The sequence below is a fragment of the Schistocerca piceifrons genome, chromosome 3, assembly GCF_021461385.2.
Source record: "Schistocerca piceifrons isolate TAMUIC-IGC-003096 chromosome 3, iqSchPice1.1, whole genome shotgun sequence".
Taxonomy (NCBI): domain Eukaryota; kingdom Metazoa; phylum Arthropoda; class Insecta; order Orthoptera; family Acrididae; genus Schistocerca; species Schistocerca piceifrons.
Window position 1 is genome coordinate 790,486,441 of NC_060140.1, and position 15,150 is coordinate 790,501,590.

The window sequence follows — 15,150 nt, forward strand, 5'->3', positions numbered from 1 at the left end:
TTCCTTGTACAGCCTTTCAGCAGTGGAAGCATTGCAGCATACTTCCCCATGAACAAGGTGCGTGTGTGGGAGTTCTGCGAAGTTGTACCAGTACTTGTACTGTACGTCTCTGAAAAGCAGTGACTAATGAATGGGTCTGTCATTGATTCATAGCACATTCTGTCGGGGGAAAATGTAAATACAATAAAAAAAGAGCCACCTTGTGGACAAGTCAAGTAAACAAAACCTGCATCATGACTTCCTAGTAATCAGGATCATCCTCCTCCTTTCCTTGCAGGAAATAGAGAATGTACATGTATGTAAATAGCACAATAAGTGTGAACTTGTATGAATGTTAGTTGTAAAAAAGCCAGAAAACAGTAATGCTAGACAAAGCAGAAGACAAGTTTACTTCCGTATCTCCTTAAGCTGACTTCTGTCACCGCAGGTTCCCTAACTCGTATTGTTCAGTGGACCATTCTCTATGTCCTGTTACGTTTTTGCACATTCGTACGGAAACACCTGATTTTGTTTACATAATTAGTTTTACATGCTTTTGTGGCTATGTTCAAATTTTGAGTTTGATATTAATTTATGCCTGGTAGTTGTAACAGATCGATATGCATCCCCCACTCCCCATGAGAGTATGTGATGTGGCTTCTTAAAGTAATAAGAGAGTTCTACTGTACAGTTATTCAGCATTGCTCATACCCACGACGGCAGTCTTGTGTTTATTAATGTCCCTTACGTGGAAAAGGACTTGGTCAAGTGCTGATGGTTGTGTACGTCTATATTCCTTGTTAATTGTAATTAGTCTGCATGAGATAATTGGTAAGTTCGTCAACTGCCACATGGTAGTCTTCTATAATTACTGGTGGATCTTTAGATGTAGTATTTGTTAAGTGTTGTTGCTTCAAAATTTTGGTAGTTAAATTGAGATCTTTTATTTACAGGTTGTTGAAAATTTGATGAGTTTACCTTCAGAATACTGGGCACATTTTGTGAATAATAATTCAACACCAATTAGTTCTCGATCTGACACACTTTTTACTACACCGTCAGCTACATCATTAAAATGGCAGCATTCAGGTTCTTCAACAAGGAGGTTCTTTAATACTCCACATGGAGGCAACAGGTAATAAATCTTGTTAAGCCTAGCTCTAGTGCATTATGAACCACTTTTACTATGAAACTTCCTGGCAGATTAAAACTGTGTGCCAGACCGAGACTCGAACTCAGGACCTTTGCCTTTCACGAGCATGTGCTCTACCAACTGAGCTACCCAAGCACGACTCACGTCCCATCCTCACACCTTTACTTCCGTCAGTACCTCATCTCCTACCTTCCAAGCTTTACAGAAGCTCTCCTGCGAACCTTGCAGAACTAGCACTCCTGAAAGAAAGGATATTGCGGAGACATGGCTTGGCCACAGCCTTGGGGATGTTTCCAGAATGAGTTATATTGCCAGTTCACTGTTGGTAAATGTTGATAAGCCTCATTAATAGGTTGCAGGCAAACATCAATGTACTGCTACAATAGTTTGATGTTGAACATCGATGAGTATTAAAAGCCTAACCACACTGTTCACAGTTCTTGCCAAATAATACAGTATGTGTGGCACCATTTCTGAAATTACTTGAATAGGCATTGTCATTACTTGATCTAACACAGGCTCAATATGTGTTACACTAATTCCACTGTTAAGTTGATGCATTGTTGTTATTGTAACCAATACGAATGAAAATCGGCCATGGGCTGACTATCTTGGGACCAAAATTCAGCCCTTTATCTGTCCTCACAATAATAGGCACTGAACCTATACATCGTTCTATGTTTAAGTTACAGAAATTACTATTGAAGCATAATTCATTCAGTTACTTGAATACCTTCGAAAAATTGCTTCTTTGTAACAGTTCCTTCTGTCGTAAAGGATAGGCTGAATTATTTGTTTAAATAATGAAATTAACAGATATAATTGTACAAACAATACTTCTGACAAATCTGGTAATTATTTTGGAATTAATTAAGGGTTGGCTTTGCTAATATGTTTTTAATTAGAGCCAAATAAATACGTTAAGAATCCTAGTAGTTCTTTTTCCAAATATTCATAATTAGTGCATAATTTATATTTGTTTTTAAGTCAACAACATAATCGAAGTCAGGAAACAATTGCCGATTTCACCCCATAACAAGTATTAACTAGGAATGGTCAAAATAAATCAGGAAATTAATTACATACACAAAACTAAGCACAAAATTAGACCCAGTGCATATATTCCTTAAGACTGAGGGCCAACCTTTCTCGTTTATGGAAATGCAGATCATACTTGTGCATGTTTATGGAAATTCTGCAAAAATGAAAATAAAATGAATTTGAGGCGGCAGATGGAAAAACAAGAAAGGAGGTAGAGAAATCCCAACTTGCTTCGTCACAAACTCTTTGGGGAAATATATTTGTAGTTGCACAGCGTGCGAAATATTTGTGACAGTGAAGAGTATGAATGTTACTGCTCATTGTTTCACTTTGCAGCAATTCAAGCTGTCCTCTTAGGTTCCTGCCTAACCACATGTTCAGAAATTGCCACATATTTGGAAATGAAAAGTGAAGTATTTGTGACAAGGAACAATATGAACTTTATTGCTGCTCACTTAACTCACAGGAGTGTAAGGTACCCTGTTGGATTTCTGCCTAAGCACATACTCAGAAATCTCACAGATTCAGAAATAAACAGGCAAATATTTATTTCATGGTTCATTCTCTAACTTGGCAGAAATGTTTGACAACATCGAATATTGCAGAACGTATTGTATTATGATCATAATGAATGTGATAACGATGCTAAGTTAAAGAAAATATTATCACACAGTGAGTTGCGAGCCTATAACCTGTAAGTCAGCTAACCACGTCGTTATTCATTACATTAAAACTCACTGATCTGAATTTTGTATTGCGCATTAGCTATCATAAAATCCCTGAAGCCTTACATTGTTGATGCTTTGTAATTGACATTTAATGATAAGTGTGACGTATTTGAGAGATATACTTTCAATGCACCATTGGTTTGAAACAGCATACTTTGCGTGTACATCACACACTATGAAGGAAATGAATAATCGAAATGCAAAGAGTTCACACAGGTGGTTTTTACAAGGGTTTGCAAAACTCTATAGCTGACAGCCCACTAGTAACGTCACAACTGCAAAAAGTAGTGTGAAGCTGCATCCACACTGCCATTGGAAACATCATTTCTTACAGTGTATCGCATCTGTTTCAGGGTTTGTTTCTTGTCTCTGTTTCTGTCGACACTGGCAGTAAACATTTCTCGGTGTATTCACACTGTGTACAACACTGTTTGTTGCATTGTTTACGTATTGTCTACCTCATGATGTTTAGAGATGAGGAAATTGTAATATGCGCTGCTGCATTATTTATACTCAAAGGTTCACGCAGTCACAATGAAAGGCGACATCGCCGTTATTCGTTCTTTTTTTATTTATTTATTGTTACTTGTGACGTGAAGGCCATAAGCATCTCTCTCTTTCATTGTTATACAGAACAAGGTTGCATTTATTAAATAAAGAATGCTGTAATCGGTTTTAAAACTATGATATTATTTTGATGGAGAACTCGTATATTAGTTGTTACAGGTTGATAAAATTGGATTAGTTGTTCATGGTTGATAAAATTGGATAAGTTGGTGTAAGAAATCGATTTGTTGGTTTGGATACTGTCGTCTTCTTTGGTGAGCGAAAACATACTATAGAACAACTGGTGGGAAAAACTTGCTGCATATGGGAACTGAATATGGAAGACAGTTCTAGTTTTCATAATTTCACTTGGATATCGTATTTTTAAGAGTTTGTGGCATTTTTATTTTTTTATTTTATTTTATTTTTTTTAATTTTTTTTTTAACGAGAAAAGAAATAGAAATTTCGGGAAAGCAATCCCAACCAGACTCGCTGTTAGTATTAGTTTTTTTTTTTTTCAACAGGAGATGCATTCCGGAGCCTTGAGTATTTATTCCACATTTCGAAGCAATCTGCAACAAACGACATTACTTTGTTTTCTACGTAGTCTTTCTCAGTATTCTACCAAATGTAGCAGTAGTTTTCTGTGGAACATCTTGTTTTATTGCTGTTCTTGTACTGCTTGTTTCGTGTATTCCATATGCAACTGTCAGCTTGGTACAACAATGACAACTCGACAGTCTGCTGCCTCGTCCGCTACTCCCCACCCCTCATTTTGCTCCCGGAAAACATTCATACAGCAAGAGAAAACAAAACATGTAACAACTGTATACAGTGGAGACACAATGCGACACACAAATGTACACTTGGGCCATGCAGCAGTGGCGTGTCGTAGTTGCCCAGAACATCGTTTCCTATGATCTGTTCAAATGGTTCAAATGGCTCTGAGCACTATGCGACTTAACTTCTGAGGTCATCAGTCGCCTAGTACTTAGAACTAATTAAACCTAACTAACCTAAGGACATCACAAACATCCATGCCTGGGGCAGGATTCGAACCTGCGACCGTAGCGGTCGCTCGGCTCCAGACTGTAGCGCCTAGAACCGCACGGCCACTCCGGCCGGCCCTATGATCTGTACGGACACTGCTATGGATAGATGTTCCCATGTTTTGAAAGATGTTTCCAAATGGTGTCCACATCAAGTAGCCAGAAACATGTTTCAAAAATGTATTTGAAGCTTTGTGTGTATGTGGTTTGAAGTCTACTCGCCCAAATAAAACTGCCTTTGACTATGGGAGGGAACCCCACCCCACCCCTCAACTCCCATTAAATTCCGACATCTTTCACCATATTTCACAGTTTTTGTTTAATTCACCATGTTCATTGATATTTTTCTTTTTTGCAGGTGAATGCAAGGGAAAGATGTCTCAAAGATGGGTTTTGACATATATTTTGTGGTTGTCACGTGTCGGAAAATAGTGCTGTTACCTTGTACCCAGATATCTATTTCAATTTTTTGATGAGTTTTTATTTGATGTTACACATCTGTGATTTTTAAAGAACAGAGGAAATTCCTTACCACAAATTATTGCATAAACATTGTATTGCACAATTAATTTCCTTCACTTATACAGATTATATACACTGTGTTGGTAAGGGTTACAAGTTTTAATCGTATCACATTCTTAGGCTCTTATTTTGGGAGCTTTAATGTTTTCCTCAATTTTGCAGTTTTTAAGTCTGGACCCCACGAAAACGTAAAAAACATATTTCACTGAGACCTCTTAAGAAAAAAGGTAGTAGTTGCAGAGTTGTTGTTGTTGTTATCTTCAGTCCTGAGACTGGTTTAATGCAGCTGTCCATGCTACTCTATCCTGTGCAAGGTTCTTCATCTCCCAGTACCTACTGCAGCCTACATCCTTCTGAATCTGCTTAGTGTATTCATCTCTTGGTCTCCCTCCACGCTGCCCTCTAGTACTAAATTGGTGATCCCTTGATGCCTCAGAACATGTTCTACCAACCGATCCCTTCTTATGGTTAAGTTGTGCCACAAACTCCTCTTCTCCCCAGTTCTATTCAATACCTCCTCATTACTTATGTGATCTACCCATTTAACCTTCAGCATTCTTGTGTAGCACTACACTTAGAAAACTTCTATTCTCTTCTTGTCTAAACTATTTATTGTCCATGTTTCACTTCGATAGATGGCTACACTCCATACAAATACTTTCAGAAACGACTTCCTGACACTTAAATCTATACTCGATGTTAACAAATTTCTCTTCTTCAGAAACGCTTTCCTTGCCATTGCCAGTCTACATTTTATATCCTCTCTACTTCGACCATCATCAGTTATTTTGCTCCGCAAATAGCAAACCTCCTTTACTATTTTAAGCGTCTCCTTTCCTAATCTAATTCCCGCAGCATCATCCGATTTAATTCGACTACTTTCCGTTATTCTCGTTTTGCTTTTGTTGATGTTCATCTTATACCCTCCTTTCAAGACACTGTCCATTCCGTTCAGATGCTCTTCCAAGTCCTTTGCTGTCTCTGACAGAATTACAATGTCATAGGCGAACCTCAAAGTTTTTATTTCTTCTCCATGGATTTTAGTACCTACTCCGAACTTTCCTTTTGTTTCCTTTACTGCTTGCTCAATATACAGATTGAATAGCATTGGGGAGAGGCTACAACCCTGTCCACTCCCTTCCCAACCACTGCTTCCCTTTCATGTCCCTCGACTCTTATAACTGCCATCTGCTTTCTGTACAAATTGTAAATAGCCTTTCGCTCCCTGTATTTTACCCCTGCCACCTTCAGAATTTGAAAGAGAGTATTCCAGTCAACATTGTCAAAAGCTTTCTCTAAGTCTACAAATGCTAGAAACGTAGGTTTGCCTTTCCTTAATCTATTTTCTAAGATAAGTTGTAGGGTCAGTATTGCCTCACGTGTTCCAACGTTTCTACAGATCCAAACTGACCTTCCCCGAGGTCGGTTTCTACTAGTTTTTCCATTCATCTGTAAAGAATTCGCGTTAGTATTTTGCAGCCATGACTTATTAAACTGATAGTTCGGTAATTTTCGCATCTGTCAACACCTGCTTTCTTTGGGATTGGAATTATTATATTCTTCTTGAAGTCTGAGGGTAATTCACCTGTCTCATATATCTTGCTCACCAGATGGTAGAGTTTTGTCAGGACTGGCTCTCCCAAGGCCGTCAGTTGCGTCAGTTGTTCTAATGGAATGTTGTCTACTCCCAGGGCTTTGTTTCGACTCAGGTCTTTCAGCGCTCTGTCAAACCCTTCACGCATTATCATATCTCCCATTTCATCCTCATCTACCTCCTCTTCCATTTCCATAATATTGTCCTCAAGAACATCGCCCATGTATAGACGCTCTATATACTCCTTTAACCTTTCTGCTTTCCCTTCTTTGCTTAGAACTGGGTTTCCATTAGAGCTCTTGATATTCATGCAAGTGGTTCTCTTTTCTCCAAAGGTCTCTTTAATTTTCCTGTAGGCAGTATCTATCTTACCCCTAGTGAGATAAGCCTCTACATCCTTACATTTGTCCTAGCCATCCCTTCTTAGGCATTTTGCACTTCCTGTCGATCTCATTTTTGAGACGTTTGTATTCCTTTTTGCCTGCTTCATTTACTGCGTTTTTATATTTTCTCCTTTCATAAATTAAATTCAATATTTCTTCTGCTACCCAAGGATTTCTACTAGCCCTCGTCTTTTTACCTACTTGATCTTCTGCTGCCTTCACTACTTCATCTCTCAAAGCTACCCATTCTTCTTCTACTGTATTTCTTTCCCCCGTCCCTGTCAATTGTTCCCTTATGCTCTCCCTGAAACTCTGTACAGCCTCTGGTTTAATCAGTTTGTCCAGCTGGTTTAATCAGTTTGTCCAGGTCCCATGTCCTTAAATTCCCACTTTTTTTTTTTTTTTTTTTTTGCAGTTTCTTCAGTTTTAATCTACAGTTCATAACCAATAGATTGTGATGAGAGTCCACATCTGCCCCTGGAAATGTCTTACAATTTAAAATCTGGTTCCTAAATCTCTGTCTTACCATTATATAATCTATCTGAAACCTTCTAGTATCACCAGGGTTCTTCCATGTATACAATCTTCTTTCATGATTCTTGAACCAAGTGTTAGCTATGATAAAGTTATGCTATGTGCAAAATTCTACCAGTTGGCTTCCTCTTTCAATTCTTAGCCCCAATCCATATTCACCTACTATGTTCCATCTCTTTCTTTTCCTACTGTCGAATTCCAGTCGCCCATGACTATTAAATTTTTGTCTTCCTTCACTACCTGAATAATTTCTTTTATCTCATCAGACATTTCATCAATTTCTTCATCTGCAGAGCTAGTTGGCATATAAACTTGTACTACTGTAGTAGGCGTGGGCTGCATGTCTACCTTGGCCACAATAATGCGTTCACTATGCTGTTTGTAGTAGCTTACCCACACTCCTATTTTTTTATTCATTATTAAACCTACTCCTGCATTACCCGTATTTGATTTTGCATTTATAACCCTGTATTCACCTAACCAAATGTCTTGTTCCTCCTGCCACCGAACTTCACTAATTCCCACTATATCTAACTTTAACCTATCCATTTCTCTCTTCTTCTTGACAGGCACAACGAAAAGTCTGTTACAGATAAATAGTTTTTGGCCAAAGTCTTCTTGAGCAAAGTTTGTGCGCGCGCGTGCACACACACACACACACACACACACACACACACACACACACACACACACACACACACACACACACACACCGCTACCATCAGCAGCTGTGACCTAACTGTGACTATCACTTGAATAGCAATCTGGAGTGGGGTGGGGTGGGGAAGGGGAGGGATGGCAGGGTGCGGGTGGGTGGAGAGGAGTGCTGTCTGGCATTGGGGGGGGGGGGGGGGCTGACAAAGGTTGTGGTTCATTTGTTCCTGTCCAGGGTGGTATTGGGTGGTGAAGGGGCACTCTTTTGTAGCTGGCTCCTGGGAGTCGTGGGAGGATTGAGTTGTATGCGGGAAATGGCATGGAAGTCTGTTTGAGGAATAGGTCCTGGGGATATTGTTTGTCTTTAAGGCCTTGGTGAGACATTCAGCATGCTGGGAAAGTGTGCAGATACGCTTTCCCTGGATGGCAAGGCTGTATGGGAGGAATTCTTTTGGTGTTGAAGAGTCGGCGGCTGTCAAAATGTAAGAACTGTGTGTGGTTAGTGGGTTTAATGTGGACAGAAGTGTGGATGGAGCCACCAGGGAGGAAGTGATGAACATCTAAGACGACAGTATGCTGGGTTAAGGAGGCATAGGAGGATGCCATGTGGGTGCCCATGACTGTGCCACTGATTTGTTTGTATACTTTCCTGCATTGCACCCTCCTATGCCAACCTGTTTACGGGTCTTCTAGAGGAAACCTTCCTAGCCTCCCAAAACCGCAAACCCCTGGTCTGGTTTGTTGACGATACCTCCTCGATCTGAACTCTGGGCCAAGACACCCTATCATCATTTCTTCAGAACCTCAACTCCTCCCCCATCTGCTTCAACTGATTTACCTCCCCCTTCCCCACCCCACTCCAGATGGCTATACATGTGATACTCGCTGCCAGAGTTGGCAGTCATGTGTGCATGAGTTCTGCTTGTGGGAATATGTTTATTTTTTCTTTGCTGATGAAGGCTTTGGCTGAAAGCTATTAATCTGTAACAGAATTTTCGTTGTGCCTGTCTGAAACTCCACAAGTCACCTTTACAGTTTGTAGCAATCTATTCTTTTCCTAATATTGAAGGTACTGCTTCCAAATGAAATAACTAGAGACTTATTATACCAGTTTGAATTCAGTGTAAAGAAAGTCAAAGTGCACATTTTTTTACCCTCCGATTTTAGAAGCAATCTGACAAGACTGAAAGTGAACATACATTTCAACTCTCTACAACCCCTCCCTCTTTGCACCCCTCAATTCTTTTCATTTCATAACTGGCAAATTCATATAGACTGATAAAACTTGTGAGCACGTGCTCGGGATTTGCTCATATATTTTTGCTTTTACTGGCTGAGCTTGCCAGTTGTAAGTGTTGGTTCAAGGAGCCAAGAAAAATTCTTCAGTGCACTTAGTTTTGTATCACCTGCTTTTCACACTTTTCTTGTAAAAACATACTTTCAGTACATTTTTACTTTTTTAACTGTCCATGATGACTAATCAGGTTTTTTCTGTTGTTGCTCGTGGTTGGTCACTTGTCATGTATTCCATTATATGGCATGCTCCCAACAATTTTTTCTTGCTGTTCTTTAACCAAAATTATAGCACATAAATGTGAGGTACGTTACTGCAGGATTCTCGAACAACTATCGTTTTTCTGAATTTTCATTTCTGTTTGAGATTTGAAGTCTGTTTTCTACTTGAGTCACTCAGATATTTGGCTGCAGTTGCTCATATTGTTGAACTTCGTGTCTGGTAGACCAACTCTTGATTTTATGGTCACTAAAAACTTAATTTGACTTGTAGTGGGTGGTAATTTGTGTGTACATTTATAATGAACTCGGAACCAGAAAGCCCGCTGAAAAGTGTTACATCGGTAAGTAATAGTAGGATATAAAGTTCCAAAGGGCCACAGAAAACTTACAGAATAACAGCACTTCATACCTCTGTTCTCGTTAAATAGAGGTGGATGTCCTTAAACTTTTAGTTGCCTATGTTTAACAGAGGTCTTTGAATAGTCGTCCGTAGTCTCATTTGCAGCACTGTTAAATACCACCCATCATTTTATTGATGGTCTTATTCTAGCTGCCAAAGATTGTTACATGGGCTCTTCAGGAAGACACATGGCATTATGGATGATGGGAGTCGCAGGAATAGGAGTCACAAGATAGTTTAATATTTCAAACAGTTGTTCAGTTCATTCAGGTTACTACGAGTCCAGCAGAAATGGGGCATACACTGTTATTGTTGTTACATTTCTGTTATGTCTTCACTGTGCTTAGTGAAGTATGTTCGTTTCTTGTTCTGCAATTGATTAGGTTTTTTGAGCTACCCAAAATCAGTGAAGAGAGAAATTAAAAATAATTAACACACTATATTATATTGGTAAACTAGAACAGAGATAAGTGAGGTTAGTAATAATTAAGTGTCCTCAGATTTGTATCAATTCAGCTATGCCATCAGTCACCACACTCAAGTGTCTTCTTAGAGAGCACTGATGTGGTAAGTAGTACTTCGCTTCATTGTCATGGACTACAGTTCACAGGGTTTATCTTTCACGAAGAGGAGCTAATTATTTCCTTAGTGTTGAACTATTCGTGTCACTGCCAGTTTACCTACCATTTCTCCACTTCTGTAAATACATTCTTGTTTGCCACTCAAAATGCAAATGTTTTCAGCATTATTTATCTGTGGTTATAGTTACCGTTTTGGTTAATATAATTTCTTGCCACTAGATGTGGAGTATGCTTTTGTAATTGTTTCTCTTTCCCTCATTTCAGTGTTGTAGATAATCTAACCCATTGAACTGTACCATACATATTTTGTTTTGAATTTGTTTTAATTCTGTTATTTCTTTCTTTCTGTCTACCAGGCCATTTGGAGGCAAAAAATTCTTCACGGACTCGCCCATGCAGAAGGAGTAGGAGGCAGAAGGAATATAGCTCCTTGTTCTGAAATGTGTAACAAAGTGTACAAACTTTAATTTTAATGAACTAAATTTTATTACACCAAACAGTTGTCAGGATATGTTCGTTCGTTCATTCATTCACACATCATGTTCAATAAATCTCATTGTGAAGGAGAACGTTCATGGATGTAGAATTAGTGTCAAGTTACACATTAACAGGCAGAAGCTGCCGCTACAGGCTGCATCTGTGAAGTATTTTGACTACAAATCACTACTGCTGAACTAATCACATTGATAACAGTATTAATTACTGCCTTGTGACTGTAAATATGTATATTAGGAGAAAGACAGGCACTTTCAAGAAGGAAGAAAATCACTCCTCCTCCACCTCGGCTGTAGCTCTTACTGTTGCTTGAATTACATAATTTAAATGAACTGGTCGGGAAGTGTGGTTGAACTTCTGTTTGTACAGTTAGAAGTTATGCAGTATGTTGTACATTTCGAAGGATGTTGTTAAACTGTGTAAACTATCACATTGTCTAAATTGCTTATCACATCAGATGGTAATTTTTAATTATAAGAGTTTGCACAGTAAAGTTAATCATGTAAAAGCACAAAATGTACCTATGTGTTCTAGCTGTTTCTCTTACTTCGATTTGTTGTGTACATTATATTAGTTTTGCTGTGTGTGTAATATACAGTAACTCTTGACGAGGTGGATAACTAGAAATAACATTATATTGTAAAATAATATTAATTATGTGTAATATTGTTTTAATGCATTATTTCCATTTAAATCTGAGCATTGCATAACCTATTTGATCAGAAATTTATGTGAGACTACTCACATTCTAAGTTGATAATTGAAGCAGCTTGTAGGTATCTGGGTTGTTACACTTCCATAATGTATGTGTATGATTTGATGATACATCCTTCAAACTACTAAGTCTGATTTGCTTTCTTATCAGTAACATCAATTCTGAGCCAAGTTTCATAAATTCCCGTTTAGTAACTGAAGAGTTACTGCAAATTTTTATGTTGAAATCTACCAGTGAATTGTGCGGTAGATTTATTACTTTCCCTTGTGTCCAGCAAAAGCTTTAGTTTGAAGTAATATGTTTGCCTGGAATCATTTCTTCCTACCCTTTCTGTGTAATGAACGTAAAAAAGATCATTGTTACTATTATTTAAAAAAATATTCGGGTAATTCCGTCCAGACATTATTAATTACATGCTGTAAAAAAGAAAGTTCTCCAGCTAAAACTGAATAAAAGTTTTTAAAATACGGAGTGTGTATGTTCTGCCACCCATCAAAGTTACAAAGCTTTGAATTTACTGAAGTGAATGTTTCAATATTTTTGTTTCCTCTACATCTAATCACAAACAATGAATTAGGGCAAAGTAATTGGAAGATGTAAAAAAATTCTAAAGAAAGATCATGCTACCACTCTAGTATAGATGAGCATACAAATTTGCTTCAGCTGTTAGCACGTCCATGTATAATTATTGGTGGTGGCGTGGTTGTTAGGGTGAAACCAAGAGCAACTAAATCAACAAAAGGTCCCACAAGTTGTTACCAGTACGGCAGAATGAGATTCAAAAGCAACTTAATACACTTACCTTCTCAAAGCCAATGAAAAGTACGGGCAGAATTAAATCAGGTTTGTCATGTCTTGGCATTGTTCTCTGAACTGTCCATCTTAAAATAAGATCCACAAGGCTGTATAAATGCAACATGCATTGGTACAGGAAAAATTTAATGATTGGTAACACCTGTGCTGTGTTCTTTATTGTGATGACCTAATGAATGGAAGCAAAAAAAGTGCATTTCTTCAAAGCTGAGCTCTGCAAATGTTATCAAACTTCTTGGAGTAAGTGCGGATGTCACAGGTGGCATATGTACAGTTTCAACCAGAATGTTCAAAAAACTTTTAACCTCTGACTGTAAGATTTCTGTTAGCTATGCCCATCAAGAAAAGATAGGCCCCTTCTGATTACATCAGGAAAAAATGTTTGTTGCCCTTGAAAAAAGCTAAAAGTATAGCCAGAAGATACATGCAAAAAGAAAGCCGCACTTCAGTCATGATAATAGTACTAATATAGAAATATTTTTGCATTTCTTATGCAAAATGCACTTAATAAAATCATAGTTCAACAGTAGCAATATCAAGATGATTTTTTAAATCTCTTTCAGATTGTTTCTGAAACGAACTAACCCTTTTTTGGTTCAAAAATAAATAAATCACATAGGTGATAATATTTAGCATTATCGCATCAGAGTATTTGCAAACTTGATTTTAAAAACTATGGCACGTTTACTTACTGTGAACTTAAAAGAATACTCGTGTAACTGCTGGAATTAGGCAGAAATACTACTCTGCAGAATTACTAAAGGGCACTCAATACACAGTCCAAAAATTATTGCAGTGCTGTACAGTGAGTCAACAGACGAGTGCCCTTATATTGTGAATATGTCTTAAATGTTTTGCATGTTTTTCTGTTTGAGGTATAATCTGTGTTTTTGTAATTGTTAAGTGTAGAATCAGTCTGTAGCATAGTCGTCATTTCTTCTGAACAGCTTGCTCAGGCATCTGCCTGCATTGGTGACACTTCAGGATGGTAACAAGTTGCATATCTAGGTTTCTGTCGGTACTTTTACAGTTTACTTCTTCAGTTATTCCTGCTAGGATGTGTGCAGACACAGTAGCTGGTTACATTACTCCAGCAGCTCGCAGCTCAGTGCACTTTTGGCTGTGGTCAGCCACTTCAGGCTGCTGCCTTGGGGTGCAATGGGGATGGAGAATCTGATGCAGCATATGGAAAACCTCAGATGTCACAGGCTCTGCATCTGAGGCATCATCCAGTGTACCAGATGCTGTGGGAGGGTGAGTTGCAAGTGATGACGCGTTCAAGTCCATATAAGCAGAGGGCCAATGTTCAAGCTGACCGCGTGGCCTCACCCTGAGAGTAGACAGATAGTCATTCCTTCAGCACGATAGGAGGAAGTACACGGGGGCAGGTGTTTGCTAGTTATTGGGAGTTCCAATGTTAGGCATGTTGTAAAGCTCCTTAGGAACGTAATGGTCAGGGCAAGAAAGCAAGCCAATGTGCACTTAGTACGTCTGCGGGGAGCGGGTCGGGGTCAGAAGGAGGCTTTGCCTGCAGCTGTCTGCAAGTTGTGTCTCACATTGGCACCTGTTGCTTGTGTTCAGAGGTCATCCTCAGTTCATACAGGCAGCTGGTGAAGGCTACTGGCTGGTCGCACAGGGTGCAAGTAGAGCTCGCAATTTGCAGCATTGTTCCCAGATTTGATTGTGGTCCTTTGCTTTGATGACAAGTGGAGGATCTTGACCAAAGGCTTCATCAAATGACAGGCTTGGGTGCAGATTACTGGACCTGCATTATTGAGTGAGGAATTGCAGGATGCCTCTCAATAGGTCAGAGGGTGCACTACACAAAGGAAGCAGCTATTTGGGTAGCAGAGAATTTATGAATGCACTTGGGGGTTTTTAGGTTAAGTGGTAGTTTGACATACTTGAGTCCAAAGTAGAAAGCTCATAGATATTTAGTAATTCATGAAACATATCGAAAAGGCATTTTAGACACAATAGGAGAGGGGTGTTCGTTGCAATTGACAAAAATATTGTCCCTATTGAGGTTTGTATTGAGAGTGACAGTGAAGTTGTCTGGTCGAATATAACAGGTCTACGTGAAAGCAGGTTTGGCGCTCATGTGTGTGAGGTGTGCTTGTTTGTGTGTATGAATGGTGTGTTCTCTGTTCCTCTTCTGCTGACGAAGGATGTGGCCAAAAGCTGCGTGTGTCTTTTAACTGTTCCTATCTGAAACTTAACATGTCTTCTTTACAGTAAGTAGAAATCTAGCTTTTGCTACATTGTTGACATTATGTATGATTTTACCAGCCACCTGAGTCCAATTTTGAAGTCCTGAGTCATCCAAAAGAAAGTCTGCAGTCACTAGTGTGGAAATACTCATACCATGCAGTATTAGTTGGAGGCAACTTTAACCTACTGTGTTTAGACTGGGACTTCTATGGATTCTTTGCAGCAGGCACAGAGGC

General features: G+C 38.9%; 1 protein-coding gene across 1 annotated transcript in view; it reads left to right on the forward strand.

Moving 5' to 3' along the window:
• Positions 1 to 12,357, forward strand: part of LOC124788278 (rac GTPase-activating protein 1) — a 138,038-nt gene extending 125,681 nt beyond the window's left edge. The window contains exons 11-12 of the mRNA XM_047255505.1: positions 933 to 1,114; positions 11,037 to 12,357. Coding sequence (XP_047111461.1) covers positions 933 to 1,114; positions 11,037 to 11,088 — 234 coding nt within the window. The 3' untranslated portion in view covers positions 11,089 to 12,357. The remainder of the gene's footprint in view (positions 1 to 932; positions 1,115 to 11,036) is intronic.
• The last annotated feature ends 2,793 nt before the right edge of the window (positions 12,358 to 15,150 follow it).